This window comes from Macrotis lagotis, chromosome 8, assembly GCF_037893015.1.
Source record: "Macrotis lagotis isolate mMagLag1 chromosome 8, bilby.v1.9.chrom.fasta, whole genome shotgun sequence".
Classification (NCBI taxonomy): Eukaryota; Metazoa; Chordata; class Mammalia; order Peramelemorphia; family Peramelidae; genus Macrotis; species Macrotis lagotis.
In genome coordinates, this window is record NC_133665.1 from 139,760,152 (window position 1) to 139,780,503 (window position 20,352).

At 40.4% G+C, this 20,352-nt stretch overlaps 2 protein-coding genes across 8 annotated transcripts in view; one reads left to right on the forward strand and one right to left on the reverse strand.

The window, feature by feature from the left end:
* IFT122 (intraflagellar transport 122) overlaps nt 1-1,298 on the reverse strand; it is an 84,966-nt gene extending 83,668 nt beyond the window's left edge. Inside the window, exon 1 of one of the 2 annotated variants that reach the window (XM_074198510.1) lies at nt 309-1,298. In XM_074198510.1, coding sequence (XP_074054611.1) covers nt 309-349 — 41 coding nt within the window. In that variant the 5' untranslated portion in view covers nt 350-1,298. The remainder of the gene's footprint in view (nt 1-308) is intronic. The other variant, XM_074198511.1, reaches the window with a different exon arrangement.
* MBD4 (methyl-CpG binding domain 4, DNA glycosylase) lies at nt 815-11,183 on the forward strand. 6 transcript variants are annotated; one of them, XM_074198512.1, is made up of 8 exons: nt 820-975; nt 2,126-2,338; nt 2,994-3,826; nt 5,606-5,680; nt 5,753-5,887; nt 8,341-8,490; nt 9,290-9,393; nt 10,863-11,183. In XM_074198512.1, the coding sequence occupies exons 1-8, from the start codon at nt 959-961 to the stop codon at nt 10,938-10,940; spliced, it is 1,605 nt and encodes a 534-aa protein (XP_074054613.1). In that variant the 5' UTR covers nt 820-958; the 3' UTR covers nt 10,941-11,183. The 6 variants fall into 6 exon arrangements, with proteins under 6 accessions (XP_074054618.1, XP_074054617.1, XP_074054613.1 ...); XM_074198513.1 differs by lacking the exon at nt 820-975 and adding an exon at nt 1,019-1,385; XM_074198514.1 differs by lacking the exon at nt 820-975 and adding an exon at nt 1,399-1,652.
* The last annotated feature ends 9,169 nt before the right edge of the window (nt 11,184-20,352 follow it).

Sequence of the window (20,352 nt, forward strand, 5' to 3'; positions counted from 1 at the left end):
CTTCTGCGTCTGAGAGACTGCACAACGCTGCTCTTACCTGAAGTAGTCTACAATCACAACGGAATTTTATATAAAACCCTGAAACTCAATTTACGCGTCTGAGTCGGATCCACCTCCAAGCTCTTCCCCGTGACCGGCAGTGGGGGCCCGTGGGCGGCGAGTGTGATGCCCGATGGGGGCAGGGTCAGGCCGCGCCCGGGAGGAGGCTGAGGCCCTGGGCGCCGCTTCCCCTCCCCCTCGGCGCGCCCAGAGTCCTCGGCAACCAAGGCGGCCGCTCCCGCCCGTCTCCGGGCCCCGCCGCGGCTCACCACTGCTCCGCTTTGTCTCTCCACGTCAGGACGGCCCTCATGACCGCTGCGCTCCAAGCCCGGCCCGGGCCCCGGCTCTCTCGGTCCCTCCCCAACCGCAGGCGCCACTTTGGCTACCTGGGTACCCGGGGCAACGCACATGCGCCGTGTCTTCCTGGGGGGGTATCCGGTAACGCACATGCGCCGTGTCTTCCACTGAGGGGTTTATCCTGGCAACGCACATGCGCCGTGACTTCCACGGGGGTTATCCTGGCATCGCACATGCGCAGCGTCTTCCACGGGTGGGTATCCTGGAAACGCACATGCGCCGTGTCTTCCACTCGGGGTTTATCCTGGCAACGCACATGCGCAGTGTCTTCCACGGGGGGGTTATCCTGGCAACGCACATGCGCCGTGCGTTCTACGGGCAGCTTGGGTTTCTACGGAAGTTCCGAGTGCGCCTGCGGGATAAGGGGCTTGCCGGGTTGCGCGTGCGTGTGAAAATATCGCGGGAGGGTGGAGAAAACGAGAGGTCGCGTTAACGGCGCAGTCGGGTGTAGAAGGCTTCCAAGGAGGCCCTTTCTGAAACACAGCCACGCAGTACGCATGCGCAGAGCGTTCCCTGCGGCGCGAACTCGCTGTGTGTATAAGCCGGCCTGGGAGATAGCGTCATGATGCAACTGCGCAGGTGCGGACTCGGGAACGGGAGGCGGGCACTACGAATCATGTGACCGGCAAGCCCACTCAAGATGGCGCCGCCCAGGAGGAGAGCCGCAGCGAGCGGGGGTGTGGTTCCAGGGCCCGGCCCGCCCCCTGCGCGCTTCCGCTTGGCGCGTCCGCTTCACCCCGCTCCGACCTTCCTCTTTTTGCTTCCATCGGCCCCGCGGTGCGCGCGCCCGGGCTTCGGGTTCCTGGGTCCAGGCTGGCGGCTGCGGCTGCTTGTGGGCCCCGGGAGCGCCTGCCCTGATCCAGCCCGCGTGACCAGAGGAAATCCTCCCGGGGCCTGGGCTTGACCCCGGTTCTGATCCCGGTTCTGACCCCGAGCCCGGCGGCACGCTCAGCATCCAGGACTGACGCCATAAAGCCCGCTTGTTAGAGGTAGACGGCTTCGAGCTCTTGCTTATTGACTCACAGATGACTGAGGTCCTGCCCAGCCAAGGGAGGGTGCGGGCTTCCATGCTCGGCCCAAAAGGTTCCAGTAAAGTTGGCTTAAAATCAGCCAAAGGCCCGCGCGGTGGAAAGAGCACGCACAACTGTTGGAACTTGGCTTAAATTATTTCACTTCAGAGTCTGTGGCCTGTACAGTAAGGAAAATGGTGCCTTCCACCTGCAGTATTTTATTATTCCTTTAGTGACTTTCAAACGGTAAAGCATTCTTAAACTTGGGTGAAATTTAATCAGATTTTTACAATGATCTTTCAATAACAACAACAAAAAGATTCTGTCAAATAGTTTGAGATTTCCTAATTGTAAGTATTGGTGGTGCCAGTTACTGAGATTGGAGACCTGAAATCCAGACTTCTCCACACAGATTGTTGTTCAGTCCTTTTCAGTCACGTCCAACTCTTCGTGACCTCATTTGGGATCTTGGCAAAAATGCTAAAGTGATTTCCCATTTCCTTCTCCAGCTCTTTTTACAGATGCAACCTTGCAAACAAGGTTGAGTGACCTGCCAGGGGTCACAGCTGGTAATCTGAAACCCAGATTTGAACTTGCAAAGATGAGTCCTCCAACGTAGATGAGTCCTTAACTTGAGTCTTTGGATTTATCCAAATAACCACTTGATTCACATTCCTGATTGAATGAGCAAGCCCGGTAATTTGCCATTTCTCTTTCAGTGAGGAAATCTCAGAACGTGAAAAAATGGGAGATGATGAGAAACAGCTAGGAGACAAAATAACCCTCCAGTTACGGAAACCCAACGGTAGCATTAAACACGATGGCAGCACCTTCATGCAATATTCTAAGTCTGTTCCTTGCGGATGGGAAAGGATTGTGAAACAAAGACTGTCTGGAAAAACTGCTGGAAAATATGATGTTTATTTTATCAGGTAAATTGATAAAATGTCTCATAAATCATTATTCCACAAATATTGATTTAGAACCAACTAGGTGATGTAACCAACCAGGCAATATAAAAACAAGAATTTTATCACCTAATGATATAACTTTTTCTTTCCATCTACATTATTGTATCATAAGATACTTTATAATATAAATATATCATAAGTACAAGATACTATATTATTGTATTATAAGAACTTTAAAATCACCTAGGGCAGCTCAGTGGTACAATAAGATAGACTGTTTGGAATCAAAAAGATCTGAGTTCAAATCCTACCCCAAATATCTAACATACATACTGTGTGATCCTGGGCAAGTCACTTAACCTCTGTCTGCCTCAGTTTCTCCAACTGTAAAATGATAATAACATCACTTACCTTTCAGGGTTGTTGTGAGGATCAAATGAGATTGTATTTATACAGTGCTGGCACACAGTAGGCACTCTATGTAAATAATTATTCCCTTCTCCCATCTTGATTGGAAACACTCAAAAACCAAAGCTTGATCATTTGCAACTGTCAAATTCTTTTTACAGGTCTTGGAATGGAAATAATTGATTGGCTATCTCAAATTTGGTTAGTTTCTCTTTTTTAAATTGTTTATATTCATCAGTGAATCAGTTCTCTTTATTTCCTTTTCTAGCCCTGAAGGAGTAAAGTTCAGATCCAAAAGTTCACTTGCATTGTACTTTCACAAAAGTGGAGACTCTAATCTTAAACTGGAAGATTTTGACTTCCGGGCTCCTCCCAAGAGTAACACTCCATCAGGACCCCCCCATTCCAATGTGGAACCTCTGGCAGCACAGTCCCAGGTGGAGCAAAGCTGTCTGAGCCCAAAGCAAAAGCTGAGGACGCCTCACAGGAAAGAGAAAGCCGTGCTTCCTCCCCCAGCTAGCGTTTCACAGGTGCAGGACCAGAATAGTGAACTGTCTGCCTTCGCTTTCAGCCAGAGGCTCCAGAAGGGTGACTCTCAGAATCTGAAAAAGCCCACAGGAAAGGCAACATCTACAAAAGGGAGTCACGTTAAGGAAGCTAAGAAAGGGGGTAGAAAAGGTCCTTCTGCTTGCATTCAGAAACAGAAAAGGGCAGCATCTGGTAAAGAAGCTATTTCCCTTGCACACAATGATCACCTTGAGAGACCCCTGTGCTGTTCTGATGAAGGAATGAGTGCTGAGAACACAAAGGTAACAGATGAAGAAGAAAAGGAACTGATAAATAAAAGATTTGCTTCAGGCTCTCATTCTCAAATGCATACTTTACAAGAAACTTCTTGTACAGAAAATACATTATGTACCAATGAAATTTCAGAATATAAAGCAAAGAGTGACTGTACTACTGCAGGATCTGGAAGGACCTTTATAGAAATTGGGGAAAAGAAAGAGCATTTGCATGCTGACATTTTAAAATGTAATTCTGAAATAGGTGGTAGCTGCTCTCAGAATGAAAAAGATTTGACTTTTGTGACGACACTTCAAGGTATATTTGTGTTTTTAAGAACTGAAATTTCCCCAGGGAAGATGTTAAGGTTTATTATTACAGAATTTTGTATCCTGCTCCTGGATATTGATTATAACTTAAGAATCTAGATAAATTTAAAAACATTCTGTGCCATATGTTCCTTATTTTGTAGTCATGATTTTGTAGGTGCTTTCTTAATTTTTCTAAATATAATTTAAAATACAGGTTATAACTGACTGACAGGATTTTTATTTTGACAGTCTGAGATAAACACAGTCTTAGACAAATGTGGAGGCTCTCTAATTGGGTAACCCCTACCACCTCCCCCATCCCAATGGCTCCTGGGTATTCTCAAGTGGGCTGGGCTTCATTCTCAGGGTTTTGAGTACCAACAAGGAATAGAACATGACTGCTAGCTTTCCCTCTTCTCCATCTTCCACTCTATTAAGCAAAGCCCCCTAGGCTAGAATTTGGAGGTCTTGTGTCTCATTTTGTTCTATATGAACCAGTAAGTAGTAGTAATTAGTTTCTCCTCTGCCATTCTTCATACCTTGATTTATATTGTGTTGTATCTACAAGTTTTTCTCTATATTATAAATCATGCAGAATTTTTTTCTTTAACCTTCTAATATAACTTCTCTGAAATGTTCCTTTAATTCACAACTCTCATTATGTGAGTCATTTCTAATTTGAAGTCTAGTTTTAATATGCAGATCAGGGCTTAACAAATGAATGTTTTACTATTATGAAGCTTTAGTGGAGAAAAGATTCTACCTATCATCCCCTAAAAGTGACTCCTTTTAAACAGTTCTGTAGTAGTTTATTTATTCATTCAAGCATCAGTGGACCTCCTCCCATGGTGATGTGTAGAGGTGACCTAGGTTTTCCACAACTAGGGCTATGGGTTGAGGAGAATTTCCAGCAGGCCTCACCAAGCTGAATCACATTTCAGGGTTTTTGTAGAGCAGATCCTTGTTCAAATCTGGGATGGACTCAATGACCTCAAGTTTTGAGATTCTGAGACTAGAACTAGAACATTATCCAAGAAGGGAATGTTTCTATTAAGAGCTAAACTTAAAATAAGATGACTTGAATGCAGTAGAGCAGACAACTTAATGAAAAAGGCTAGTGAACTTTAAGTCTGTAGAATCTACCTCACAGGACTGAGTATCAGGAAGAAATTAGGTTTCTGTCATGATAGCCTATTCCTGTCAGCACTTACTCATATTAAGTAGAGCTGTAGGTAAATTTATGAGTTTGATGGAAATACCTCTGCAGGGCTTTAATAATACTGTAAAAGATATCAGTTACATTCCAGCAACTAAGAGACCTGCCCAGGTTCTATGCCAAATCACTCCAGTAGAGTCATTCCCTTCAGCATTTAAACCTTTCAGGAAGAAAAAGTTGCACATCATTAATCATTAATTTTCTAAATAGTAATACTGAAAGCTGGTACTTATATGATGCAGTTGTAAAATTATGGGGGGAGGTAGCAAGCATTACTCTCCTTGAGATCCTCTAGGGGAAAATTAAAAATAATAACATTTTAATATGTACATAGTAGGCAATATTTGTCCAAGACTGTATTTCTTTTACCAGATTGTCCAAATGGAAATCCTGTCATAGTCAATCACAGTCACAACAACTTTATTGTTCCCATTTAACAATTAAGGAAACTGAGGCAGGTAGAATTGAAATGATTTGCCCAAGGTCACACAGTCCATTTCTGAGGTGTAATTTGAACTCAAGTCTTCCTGATTCTAGCTTCCCTCCGTCCAGTGCTAATTCTCTTTCCAGAAAACGCCATCCAACGAATGCAAGTGGAGAAAAGGAAAACCAGCCAGTATTTCTCCAGCAAATACAACAAAGAAGGTATGGGAATATAACAGTTGGAATCTAAGGCCACTTGGGGTATCTAACACTGACGTGATATATTTTGTTTAGCCCTTAGTCCACCTCGACGGAAACTGTTTAAAAAGTGGACTCCTCCTCGGTCCCCTTTTAATCTAGTCCAAGAAACACTCTTTCATGACCCATGGAAACTCCTCATTGCTACTATATTTCTCAACAGGACTTCAGGTAAGTGAGACTGTTTGTAGCTCTTCATGAGAAGCATAGTGCAAAGACCTGATTTCTAGAATTTACTCAGCAACCAACTAAATGTCACCTTGGGCTAGCAGATTTGTCTCTTTGGGCCTCAGCTTCCTGATTCTTAGAACAAGGGTCTGGACCAGATGGTCTCCAAGGTACCTCTCTCCATCTTTCAGATTGTGAATGAAAATGCCTTACTCCTTTTTGAATAAGATACCTTCCTGCTTCTGTAGAGCATCTACAAGGTTCTAGTCATTAACGGGACTGTAAATGTCTAAGATGATCCATTCAAAATTTTTTTTCATATTTTTTCTTAGAAATCAGTAATTCTTGGCTTCTTTCCTTAAGCTCTGTCATGTTATTTTGCTTTGTAGAGCTTGGGTTCTTCCAAGTCTCATTATTTTTAAAACCTTTTTCCTTTTGTTTGTTCTTCCATCTTCATTTTTTTCTTTTTCTCAGTGCCATTCTGCCTTTTTAAGCTATCATGAGATTTTCTGTGATCTTTCCTATATAGTCATATCTTATATTTTTCATCTTGAATTCCATGGACAAAATTATTTCCATCATCTGACCTACCCTTGCACCCTAAAGACCCCAGGGTTTGCCTATATTCCCACATGTGTTAACTCTCCAGTGAGAATCCAAGTTCCCTGAAAGAGTAGTGACTGTCTCAGCATTTTTTCTTTTGTATCTATAATTCTTTGTGATAAAAAGAGAAAATATATATATATACATATATATATGTATATATATATATATATATATATATATATATATATATATCACATAGTGGACCTATCACTCCCCATCTCTGAAGAAGCAGTGAGCATACTTTCTCCTCTCTCTCTCCTTTGGAAACAAGCTTAGACCTTACAGCTTCAGGGTAATTAATTTGAGTGATTTATGTTGCTAGGCATGCATTCTATATACATCATTGTAGTTGCTGTGTGTATTTTTTCCTGGTTCTGCCTGCTCTCTCTCAGGTGATACTTCTTCCCAGGATTCTCAACAGTCATCAGGCTTGATTTTTACAGTTCAGTCATATTCCACTACATACAGAGACCATAACTTGTGAAGCCATTCCCCAGGCAAGGACATTTTCTTGTCAAGATATTTGGAGATGCTGTTTAACAGCAAACTGTACCTGAGTTTGACATAAACAGCTGGCTTTTGTGCTCACCCTCTGAAACAGATGGTCCCTGAGCTTGGGCCCCAACGGCTTAGACAGGAAGCCCTACTCTGATCAGATTTTTGCCTCCACATAACGTTGCCTCACCATTGATGCTGTACTCTACCATTTGATTCTTGTCTTGTCTAACCACAGATCTATAAGTCAAGGTTTAGCCACACTAAAGCAGGTCCCCCTGCCCCCTACCATGAGGGATGGGGTCCAGCACATGTGTCTGATCTAACTCCTTGCTTGCAAACCATCCACAAGTTAGAGACTCATTCGTTCCAGTTCACAAATTTATTTTTAGTTCTTTAATACTACAAAATGTATTGCTATGAATATCTTAGTGTCTATGAGGTCTTTCTTTTCACCACTGGCCTCCCAGATAATGACCTCCCAGGGTTATCTAGGGGATTCTTAATAACTCTGAACCCTTCTATAGTATGTCTTATCAGCTAAATTATGTTGTCAGTCTTGTCCTGGTCTTACAGATATTTCTCATTTTCTTTATTCATTCAGATCTTTTGTTAGTTTTCCATAAAGGTTTTTCTTTTGAATATTTCTGTCCTTTTCTCTCTTTTTTTGTTTTTATCTTCAATTTTATTTGCTGTATTTGTTACTTTTTTCGTGAGTAAGGGAACTGACCTTAGTTGTGGTCACTCAAACTGATAGACCTGCCAGAAGTCCTACATCTCAATTGCAATCAAATTTCTTTCCAAAAGGTCCCTAATATGGGGCAGCTTGGTGGCGTAGTGGATAGAGCACCAGCCCTGGAGTCAGGAGGACCAGAGTTCAAATCCATCCTCAGACACTTAATTACTAGCTGCGTGACCTTGAACAAGTCACTTTAATTCCATTGCCTTGCAAAAAAAAAGTTCCCTAATATCATTTGGATTTCTGATTTGTTTGTTTTATCATTTTGTTATCATTTTTCTTTGGATGAAAAATATAATTAATATGCAATCCTTCAACAGCTGTTGTCATATAGAGCACCTGACCAATCAATTTTATATTTCATTATTAGCCAACAAGGTAGTTGCTGATTTCAGGAATGGCTGGTAGAGGCCTCACCTAGCCCAGCCCACAGAGAGGGCTGATTTTGGCTAGATCACCCTATTTCTCTAGTTACATCAGTTAAATCCTGCCCAGGAACATAAAGATTCAACCAAAAGTAGTCTGCTATGAGTTTCCAGTCTCTGAGAAATCAACAAAAAGTGGGTTGAACTGGAAGCCCACTTCTGGATATTCATCAGCTATTGCTTTTGCCTAGGTAAGATGGCAATACCCGTTCTCTGGGAGTTTCTGGAAAAGTACCCATCTGCTGAGGTGGCAAGAACTGCAGACTGGAAGGAAGTTTCAGAACTCCTCAAGCCTCTCGGCCTGTATGATCTGAGAGCCAAGACAATAATCAAATTCTCAGGTACTTTCCCATTACCGATGAACATGAAAATGTTAGTTCTTCAAAGACAACCACAGCTAAAATGCTGACATCCTGTTAGACCCTATAAATGGAATGCAATCATTTAGCACAGGCATGGATACAAGATTTTAAAACCAGCCTGTCTCTTCTGAGCCTCAGTTTTCTACTAGGTCAAACAACAAATAGTAAGCACTTACTAATGGTTCAATCCTTTGATAGGCTGTTGTGAAGAGTGCAAAGCAGTGTCAGATGCAAGTTCCAGATTGAAGATCAAAAGTGACATTGTTGTTCAGTTGTTCCGACTCCCCATGCCCCATTTGGAGTTTGCTTGACAAAGATACTGGAATGATTTAGCATTCCCTTCTCCAGCTCATTTTACAGATGAGGTAATGAGGCAAACTAGATTAAGTGACTTGCTTAATGTCACACAGGTAGTATCTGAAGCTGGTTTCAAACTCAGGTCTTCCTGACTCCAGGTCTGACACACTACTCACTGTGAAACTTAGCTGCCCATGAAAAGTCTAGACACACAAAAAGTTGACAAAAAGTATCAAAAGGGTGCCGTAGACAAGAAGTGTCGATCATTCAGAGAACGGGAAGAGTATGGTGGTCTCTTCTCACTTGAGATTTCACTAATAGGAGGCAACTTAGTATATGATGAGTGAATGTATCTGATCACCTGCTTAGTACTGAGATTGTTTAGGGAAGTCTTCATGGCCTCTTGCCTTCTCTTGCTGACATTTTATGCCCTTTTCTTAGAGCTTGTCAAACCTGCTGATTTCATGAGTCTTTCCTCTAGATGAATATCTGACCAAACAGTGGAGATACCCAATCGAACTACACGGGATTGGAAAATACGGCAATGACTCTTATAGAATTTTTTGTGTCAACGAATGGAAGCAGGTGAGAACTCTCCATACTCTGAAGCCTAAACAAGCAACTGCTTTTAGAGTCTTAAGGAAGAAATAACTTTCATTTCAGCTAAAAGGCCATGGCTGTCCCTACAGTCCCTACAGCACTGTTGAGGGATTCAACTGGGAGACAGGTTCTCTCTCTATCCATTGGCCACAAACAGCCTCTGCTCTCTCCACTTCCAGTCCTGTCACAGCCCCGGGTGACCCCATTTATGAAGCCACCATATAGGTCATGCAGTCCAAGCCACCTGTTTGATTCTCACTTCTCTATAGAAAGGCAGGAAGTGGGCAGAGCCCAGGGCTTGAAATCCAGAGACTCTGCCACTTTCTAGCTGGGTGACCTCGGGCAGGTCATTTTCCTTCACTCTGCCTCTGTTTCTTCCTCTATGAAACAAGCACGTGATGCTTGGGTGGCCTCAACTCAAGGCTTATTCTGAGGAGATGCTTTTTAACTCTCAGAAGCTGTCCCATTGTGAGCCATGAGCCAGATGGTGATAGGACCCCTCACAAAATGAACATGCTCTGCTCTGACAATGGTCAGCAGGGTACTCTTCCCCTCAAGAAGGCCCATTTTCATTGTGAGAGAACAACAAAATCCATCCTTTTGATTATTTAAGGGGTGATATTATCCCTCAGCTTTGTCTCCTCTGACTTTTCTAAAATGGAGACATCCCTAAATACAAGATCAGCCCTTCAGTTCTATTACATGGGGTATCCCAAAAGTCCTAGTGCCATTTTCAGCTTTAATAGTATATTTGATTTGTTAGAGTTGGGCTTATCTCTAACCTTAAGAATCCTTTTGGATCTCAATCTTGTTATCTTGCATTTTATCTCCTGGGTAGGTGTCACTCATAAATTTAATTAACATGTTCTGTCTGTACCCATCATTGTTGAAAAAACAAAACAACTCAGTGGGACAGCACTCGAAGTTTCCCTGTGAATTGAGAAGATACCTTCACTTTGTTGTTTGTATAACTATGAATCCACCTATAGAGCCTGTGATCCAGCTCACATCATCTCTTTTTGTCCACAAAATATTGTGAGGTCTTAGTAAATGGCTTCTCTCTGTACTTTCCTCTACCCTGAGACCCTCCAGTTTTCCCCTCTCCCCAATTAGGAGCTTAGTTTTTATCCTCATTTTGTAGATGAAGAAACTGAGACCCAAGAGGAATTAAATAATTTGCTTATAATCATATAAGTAGTTAGCAGCAGAAGCAGGATTCAAACAAAAATACTCTAACTCCCATTTAACATTGCTTTTACTCTTCTGCATTGACTTATTTAATAGTTATCCCTATTGGATGAGCCTACAGTGTCAAACTTGGGCATGAACTAATGACTAATTTGAATGGTTCTGTTTCCCACTGGGGATTTAAGAATGCTCTTAATAGAAATTAATATCTCATATTTGTTTCTGTTTCTGCTTTTCTTTTTTTTTCCCCATCTTTTTCCTTCTAGGTCCATCCTGAAGACCATAAGTTAAATAAATATCATGATTGGCTCTGGGAAAATCATGAAAAACTGAGTCTTAGTTGAAAAGATGGAACATTTTACACCAGATTTTTGACTGCATTAGGCCTCCCTTTTGGAGGAGCATTTCATCATCATGACCAATCATCACCTTCTCTGTGTGGACAGTTTTAAATCATAGCAAACATGAATGTAACCAAGTTATAAAAATTTTATAAACTGATAGCTGTGCTTTCCATTGCATTTGTAACCAAATGTGCCAGAAAAATGCTTGGATGCTTTCTTTAAATAAATAGTGACCAAATTTCACTTTTGTTTAGGAATTTTTTTATCTCAAAACATGTAATGCCAAGACTAATTTGCAGTTAGCAAGTTGTTTAAAATCTAGATATGGGAAAGGATCCCAAAACTCATATTGCTCCTAGTTGTTACAAAAACTTCCTCCCACACCTCTATATTTAAAAAAATATATATAGAAACTTTCTATACAAGTTGTCTGAAACCAGAATTCCAGAGTGATAGACTAGTTGCAATTCAAACATCCTGGAAATAGGGAACAAAATATCCCTATCAGTCTTTTATATGAATGGATATATCTTAGTATGAATTATTTTGAAATAGATTCTAAGAAATAGTGTAATATTATGCATAGCCCAGTAAGCATAGGGTTGTGTTGAACTAATAGGGGAGATAAGGAATGTCATGGTAAGAATTAGTTAAGAGACATTGAAGTAGCGTTTCCAGGAAGGAATGACATACCATGTTTATGTCATACCAGGATTGCTAAGGATAACTTTCCGTGATGACCAAGTGTCTCTAGGACAAGGATTTGTCTTCATTTATTTATTTGTTTGTTTGTTTGTGAGAGGTGTTTTATTTTTCCAACTACAAGGCAAAAATAAGTTTTCAATAACCTTTTTTTGGTAAGGTTTTGACTTTCACATTTTTTCCTCCTTCCCTTCACTCCCTTCTTCCCAACAGAAAGCAATCTAATATAGTTTATATGTATATAAATTATGTTACACATAGATCCATATTAAGTATGTTGTGAAAGAAGAATCTAATCAAAACAGGAAAAAAAAGGAAAAAACAATATATAAGACAACTTTTAAAATTTAAAGATAGTAAACTTTGGTCTGTGTTTAAACTCCACAGTTCCCTCTCTGGATATGGACGGTGTTTTCTATAACAAGTCTTTTAGAAATATCTTTGATTATTGTGCTGCTGAAATGAATTAAGTCCATCATAGTTGCTCATCATCTAGTGTTGCTGTTAGTGTGTATAATGTTCTTCTGGTTCTGCTCACTTCACTCAACATCAGTTCATGCAAATCTTCCCAGGCTGAAAAGGACTTGTCTTGTAATAATATGAGAGTTATTTGTCCAGTAGCTCAACACACCATATGACTAAGTATGTGCAGGGCCCCTAGTATCTGCAGAGGATAATGATGAAACCCTGAAATGAAGAGGTTTATTTTGGGGGGCTATTAGCCCACTAGCACTGCCTCTTAGATCTCCCATTGCCCTCCTCTCCCTCTCTGAACCTACTCCTAGGAGATCTAAAGCTGATTGGCATCACACATAAGAACTCTCTTGGTGTCAAACATAAATGCTGCTCCTAAGATTTAGCAAAATAAATAACAAAACCGGTAGCATTTACTTTTTTCTTTTAGGTTTTTGCAAGGCAAATGGGGTTAAGTGGCTTGCCCAAGGCCACACAGCTAGGTAATTATTAAGTGTCTGAGACCGGATTTGAACCCAGGTACTGACTCCAAGGCCAGTGCTTTAACCACTGCGCCACCTAGCCACCCCTAGCATTTACTTTTAAAACTAATATGCAGCCCAAGGATCCCATGTATGGATTAATGGCCCCCATTTCTATTTTAGTTTGGCACCTTTACTCCGGAACCCAATGTTAGCACTTGACCACAACTGATAGAGGTGGAAGTTAAAAGTATTTTCCCATAGCAGGTCTCTGGGTTTTCATAGGACCTTTGAAAACCAGAGAAGGCTCAGGGCTCAGTAAAGCATTTTTTTTTTACCTAAGGCATTGGGATTAAGTGACTTGCCCAAGGTCACACAACTAGGCAATTATTGTCTGAAGCCGAATTTGAACTGAGGTTCTCCTGACTCCAGGGTCAGTGCTATGTCCACTGCTCTACCTAGCTCAGTAAAACATCTTAATAAAATACCAAGCAGAGCAGAAAGCTTGTGTATTTGAGACAAAATGATCACTGTGGTGACTGTAAGAATAAAATTTGGGGGTAGGGCTAACTCGGAAGAATTGCATGGCTTTTTGACAAGATGACTGGAAAGGGGACAGGAAAGGAAGGGGAGACACATTGAAGCATTTTTTTTTTATTTTAATGCACAAAAAACAAAATACAAATAGGGCCAGTTTGAAAAAAGTTAAATTTATTACACATAAAAGCAAAAGCAAGCTGTAAAAATTAGAGGTTTATAATTTCTTTATTTTTTCAAGGCAATGGAGTTAAGTGGCTTGCCCAAGGCCATATGGCTAGGTAATTAAGTGTCTAAGGTTGGATTTGAACTCAGGTACTCCTGACTTCAAGGCCAGTGCTCTATTCACTGCGCCACCTAGCCGCCCCAAGATTTATAATTTTGTTAACAGGCTTCTTTTGGTTCTTTCAAAGTAGAAATACCTGTTTGATTCATGTATTAAATGCAGAATAATTTTCGTATTTGAACTTCAATAGCTTAAAAACCACACTAAGATTTTTGGAACATCTCAGAATTGCTGCTGATGCCTAAGCCCAGAAAGTATTCCAAATGAGGCACCTATGATCACTATAGACCTAGTTATCCTCAATGGGAAATTACCAAAAGACTGTAGTCCAGAGAAATGATCACTGATGCCTGGGTCAGAGGTTTCCTTGGAAGACTGCCTGTCTGCTACAGTCTCTGCCAGATGCTATAATAATTTGAGTTCTGAATTGGTCTTCTATTTTAGGAATCACCCACAGGCCATAATTAAGTTTCCTCAGCCAATTCAAACATTTGCTATCAACTTCACCTCAGTTCATCAAAGAACATTTTGCAGTAAATATAAAATGTTAGTTTGATTAGTTGATTCTCACCCTCATGTAGAAATCCTATCTTATGGTTTAAAGTGGAATGGGGTGATGATTGATTTACTTAACCAACTCCACCCTTATATATAAGACCTAGTTTTGAAAGTCCTGTGATTCTATTATTCCCCTGAGAGCTCCCTAGCTCCCTGACTACTGAGCAGAGCACTCTGATACTTAATATACATGATATACATCAAAGTATCCATTATCACCTTTAGAGCCCTAATAATTCAGACTAATGATTAGAATATTTGCTCAGATTTCTTGGGGGCGGTCCCTAGTCAAACAGTTGGGCACAATCTGAGAACAGTTTTAAAAATAAGCTCTCGTTGCCTACAGGAACTTCTGCAAACTGGAAAAAGCAAGACTTTTATGGCATTGAAAATGGCATTGTGTACTCCAAAAGCCTCCTATGTGTTAACTGCAGTGCTAAGAATAAGATAAAGAATACAAAGAACTGATAACATTCTGCTCTAAAAAGGAAATAAATATGCATACAAAAAGCTAATACATTATAATTAGGAGCAAAATAAAATATTCAGCGAAACTGGACAGGGAAAATATAGTTATTCAGTGATGTCTGACCCTATATGATTTTTCTTGGCAAAGATAACAAAGGGTTTGCCATTTCCTTCTCCAGTGTGTCCCCATTTTACAGAGGAGCGCCTGAGACAGGAGTTAAATGACTTTCCCAAGGTCACACAACTAAGGAAGTGTCTTGAGCTTTGAAGTCAGATCTTCAAGATTCCAGGCCCAGTGTTCTATCCATTGCATCACCCAAAGAACTATTATTATGTAAGGCCTGCATTCTGACAGTGCCAAATGAAGAGCCCTGCCCAATGTTTGATCATAACTAATATCTATTGCACTGAATTGAATATCCCTTTAGTTTTGACCTTCAGGAGGCAGAGGGAGTCAGCCAGGCTTCTCCCTGAGCTAGCCTAAAGAGTGAGAATTCGGAGAGAAAACAGGGATTCACGGGGGTTGCCACAGCATCCCTCCTTTTATCCCCAAGGTAGGTCTCCACAGCTGTCACAGGGGCCGCAAGCATACATGGTTGACATTGATGTAACAGGTTCGCGGGCACCCCAGGTTTGAATCCACATTTCTGTACAATCGGAGCTGCGAAACCGTAGTCATGCCATCCAATTTTGCAACACCTCACTCGAAGCCACCACACCTAATTAGGAGCAAAAAAGACCTTGGCACTCCTAGGATTAAAGACTTATTTGATGTCCAGCAAACGTTCTAATCCCAGATTTTCTACTTCTACCACTTACCACAGTTTTCCAAAGCCATCACCCACCCTTCATATGATTGACCACCACAATATGATGAACCCACTCACTTATATGATGCTAGGTAAGATTCCACATGCAGCAGCCCCTGGGGATCCTTGGGCTAGATGAGGCAAGATCCAGTTATTAAGGATGTGAAAAGTACTGGACTGGAAAGTGAGAGTCTTGGATTTTAGTCCTGCCTCTACCTGGACAGGTCATTCCCTTTCTCTGAACTTCAGTCTCTTCCTTTTATATGAAACAAAGGAGTGTGGGTGGGTCCCATATCTACGGATACTATTAACTAAAATTCTAGACCTGAGCTAGGTATGTAGTCTAAAGTTGGGAATAACTTCTGGACTTTCATGCTCCCCTTGGAACAACTAAAGTACTCCCCTCTCAGAGAACTGTTTGCAAGATGCCCGGTGTCCCACAGTAATCCCTAGATAATTTGCAATGGAATCTAGAGAGCCTGGCAGAGCTAACTGGAAAGTCATAGATAATTAGGGTTAAAGGGATCATCTTGTCCAAGTCCCTAATTTTACAGAAGAAAAAAAGGTTAAGTGATTTGCTGAAGGTCACCCAACTGGGAATCAGAGCCAAGATTTAGACTGTGGGCTCCATCTGTTTTGATCCCATGAAGGCCCTGCTGTCGGATAAGCCCCTGGGAAGCATTTGAAAATTAAGCCCCTGCTCTATTATTATCCACCAGAGCCTTTATGGCTTCTTTGTAACATGTGAATCAATATCATAAAATAAATAATACCCAGTATATGCTTCTCCTGGGCTTTATTTTAATATTCAGTCTGATTTTATTCCTCAGGTCAGTCACAGTTTCTGGCAGTCTGTTTCTTAGTAATTAACTGGGGAAGGTCTACTTAGTTTTTCTTCATTCAGCATCATTCAACAAACATATATTAAAGATAGCCATTTTGCAGCCTGTCCCTATAACACAGCTGTTGGGATTTTTTTTAAAAACCTCCATCCCCACACATCTTACAATCTAGTAGGGAAGATAAAATGGGTACAACGATTACAACCACTATTCAATAAAAATAAATTCAAATAAAAAACCAACAGGAAACCTTTTATGAAATAAAACAACTACAAAACATGCATAAAAAAAGGAATGGAATCCATCATAACTACAATCATAAACAAGGAAATGGTAATCTTGATCAGGAGTTGAAGGGAGGGTGGCTAGGTGGTGTAGTGGATAAAGTACCGGCCCTGGAGTCAGGAGTACCTGGGTTCAAATCCGGTCTCAGACACTTAATAATCACCTAGCTGTGTGGCCTTGGCAAGTCACTTAACCCCATTTGCCTTGCAAAAACCTAAAAAAAAAAAAGGAGTTGAAGGGAGAACTCGAAAGGTATTGTGTGACCTCTTATATATAAAAAAATTGATTAATTTGCATGCCAGTTCTAAGTTGAATTGTTTTTCTTGATAATCAATGTTAAATCTGGAATCTATAATTTTATAATATATAAATTTATACTTAAATAACAGTTTAATGTTTGCCTATTTAATACATTTTAATAATACATATTTTATATGTACATAGTCTGTAATATATAAAATTTCTCATTTATGATATATTAACTGAAAAAAAATGAGAGCCACCAGCAAAGGACCACTGTTTCTGGTCATGTTAGGCTTTCCTGCATTTACACAAGCATTCCCTTTTCTTTCTTCTACCTAAAATGCATTTCTTTCTCATCTCCTCTTTCTCAGCTTCCTTCAAGACTCAAGTGGGATGCCACCTCTTCCTCAATGACATCTTCCCCAGTTCATTAGGGCTCTCTCCTCCTTCATTACTTTGCATCTACTTATCTGTGTATATGTTGAGAGTCATCTTGATAAAGTAGATAGTATTAGATTTGGCTTCAGATTTGAAAAACACTTCACACATTTACAAGCAGCATGACCCTGAACAAATCATTTCATCTCTGTAGGCCTCTGTTTCCTCATCTCTAAAATGAGGATAATAATAGCACCTACCTCATAAGGTGGTTATGAAGATCAAATGAGAAAAAGGGATGTAACAAGTTTTTTTTGTTTTGGGTTTTTTTTTTTTTAAAGATTTTTCAAGGCAATGGGGTTAAGTGGCTTGCCCAAGGCCACACAGCTAGGTGATTATTAAGTGTCTGAGACCGGATTTGAACCCAGGTACTCCTGACTCCAAGGCTGGTGCTCTATTCACTGCGCCACCTAGCTGCCCCTGTAACAAGTTTTGCAAACTTTAAAGTGCTATGGAAATAAGGATAGGAACTGGAATTGTCATTTTTTTTGGTAGAAAGGTCTCTGGATTGCAGAAATTTCCTTTACACATCTCCATTTTGAATCTTTGTGGTTTATAGGGTTAGAAAGTTGCCTAGACATTGAGGTTAAGTGATTTATCCAAGGTCATTCAATCAGAGTTGGGATTTGAGCCCAAGTCTTTCTGAAGTTGAGGCTCGCTCTCTGTCCATGGTGCTGAGGTAGCCAGCTAGCTAGTTACCTAGATAGGCAAATAGGTAGATAAGTAGATGACAGATTGTTGTTACTGTTGTTCAGTCATATCCAACTCTTCATGACCCCATGGACTCATGGACCACAGCACACCAGTGATCCTCCTCAATCTCTCGAAATCTGTCCAAGGTCCTGATCATTGCTTCCATGATACTCTATATCCATCTCATCCTCTGCTGTTTTCTTTTCCTTTGGCCTCCAATCTTTCTCAACATCAAGGTCTTCTCAATGAGTTTCATCTTCATATTATGTGACCAAAGTATTTAAGATTCGGTATTTGATCTTCCAATGGATAAATAACCTGGGTTAATTTCTTTAAGTATTGACTGATTTGATCTATTGTTATCCATTGAACTCTCAAATGTTTTCTCCAGCACCACAATTCAAAAGTGTCAGTTTTGCAGCTCTCAGCTTTCCTTATAATCTCACAGCCATACATTGCTACTGGAAAAACTATAGCTTTGACTATATACATCTTTGTTGGCAAGGTGATGGATGTCTCTACTTTTTCAGTATGCTGTCCAGATTTAACATAACTTTCCTTCCAAGGAGCAAGTGTCTTTTAATTTCATGGCAAGTCACCATCTGCAATATTTAAGTCTAAGAATATAAAATTTGAGGCTGTTTCGATTTTTCTCCCTCTATTTGCCAGGAAGTGATGGGACCAGTTGCCCAAATCTTAGTTTATTTTAATGTTAAACTTCAAGCCAGTTTTTATATTCTCTTTCACCTTCAACAAGAAACTTTTTGATTCTTCCTCCCTGTCTGCTACCAGGGTGGTATCATTTGATATCTGAAACATACAGCCTATGTACTTTTTTTTTTTAGGTTTTTTGCAAGGCAAACGGGGTTAAGTGGCTTGCCCAAGGCCACACAGCTAGGTAATTATTAAGTGTCTGAGACCAGATTTGAACCCAGGTACTCCTGACTCCAGGGCCAGTGCTTTATCCACTATGCCACCTAACCACCCCGCCTATGTACTTTTTTACAGTCTTAACTCAGTTCTTCCATGTTCGAATCTAACTCTTCCTTCTTGGATCAAGTACAGGTTTCTCAGGAGACAAGATGATCCCATCTCTTTCAAAGTTTTAGTGTAGTCAATGAAGCAGAAATAGATTTATTTTTTCCTGGAACTTCTTTACTTTCTCTATAATTCAGGGAATGTTGGCAATTTGCTGCTTTGAAAACCAGCCTGCTCTTTTTAGTTCACATTTTGCTGAAACCTAGCTTGCAGAACCTTAAGCAAAACTTTGGTGGTAAAATGAGTGCAGTAATTCTATAATAGAAAGATTCCTTGGCATTGCCCTTCTTTAGAATTGGGACATAAACTGATCTTTTTCAACCACAGGGTCATCGCTGAGTTTTTCAAATTTGCTGGCATAATGAATTGCAGTATTTTAAGAGCATCATCTTTTAGGATTTTAATTAGTTCAGTTTTAATTAGTTTAATTGGAATCCATCATCTCCAATAGCCTTATTGTTAGTAATGCTTCCTAAATCCTGCTTGATTTAATCTCCGGGATGTTTGGCCCTTAATCAGTAGGTGGAGGAAAGAAAAGGGTTTTTGGCAATAACTGCCATTATTGGCAATATTGATATCCTTGTATACTTCTGTATATTCTTGCTATCTCTTCTTAATCTCTTCTGCTTCTTTTTTTTTTTAGGTTTTTTTTCCTGCAAGGCAGATGGGGTTAAGTGGCTTGCCCAAGGCCACACAGCTAGGTAATTATTAAATGTCTGAGACTGGATTTGAACCCAGGTACTCCTGACTCCAAGGCCGGTGCTTTATCCACTGCACCACCTAGCCACCCCTATCTCTTCTGCTTCTGTTAAGTCCCTTTTTTATGCCCATTTTTGCATAAATTATTCCACTGATATCCCAAATTTTCTTGAAGAGATCTCTTTCTCACTCTATTGTTTTGGTTTTGGGAGGGTTTTTAAGCATTACTCATTTAAGAAAACTTATCTTTCCTCGCTATTCTCTGGAATTCTGCCTTCAGTTGGATTTATCTTTCCCTTTTTATTTTACCTTTCTCTTTCCTTATTTCCTCAGCAATTTATAAAGACCACTGATAGTTATTTTGCTTTTTTGCTCTTTTCTTTTGAATGTTTTTGTTGTTGTCTCGTGTACCATATTGTGAACCCCTGTCCATATTTCTTTATGCTCTACCAGCTCCAAGACCTTAAATGTATTCATCACTTCCACTTTCTAGTCAAAAGCAATGTTATTTATGTCATGCCTATATGGTCTCATCATCATCATATAACCTTATGGTATTTCCTACTTTCTTCATTTTTTTTTTTTTTTTTAGATTTTTGCAAGGCAATAGGGTTAAGTGGCTTGCCCAAGGCCAGACAGATAGGTAAGTATCTAAGTTCAGATTTGAACTCAGGTCCTCCTGACTCCAGGGCCAGTGCTCTATCCACTGTGCCACCTAGTTGACCCCCAACTTTCTTCAGTTTTGAAGCAAATTCTTTGAATTTTGTAATAGGAAGCTCATGATCTGAGTCACAGTCAACTCTAGATCTTGCTTTAACTGATTTTGTAGAATTTCTCCCCTTTGACTGCAAAGTAAATAATCAATCTGATTTCAATATA

What these genes read in the sequence shown, in the direction of transcription:
- MBD4 (XM_074198512.1), top strand. An exon ending in TATGATGTTTATTTTATCAG is followed by an intron (nt 2,339 to 2,993) that starts GTAAATTGATAA and finishes TTCCTTTTCTAG; the next exon opens with CCCTGAAGGAGTAAAGTTCA. An exon ending in GACAATAATCAAATTCTCAG is followed by an intron (nt 8,491 to 9,289) that starts GTACTTTCCCAT and finishes TCTTTCCTCTAG; the next exon opens with ATGAATATCTGACCAAACAG.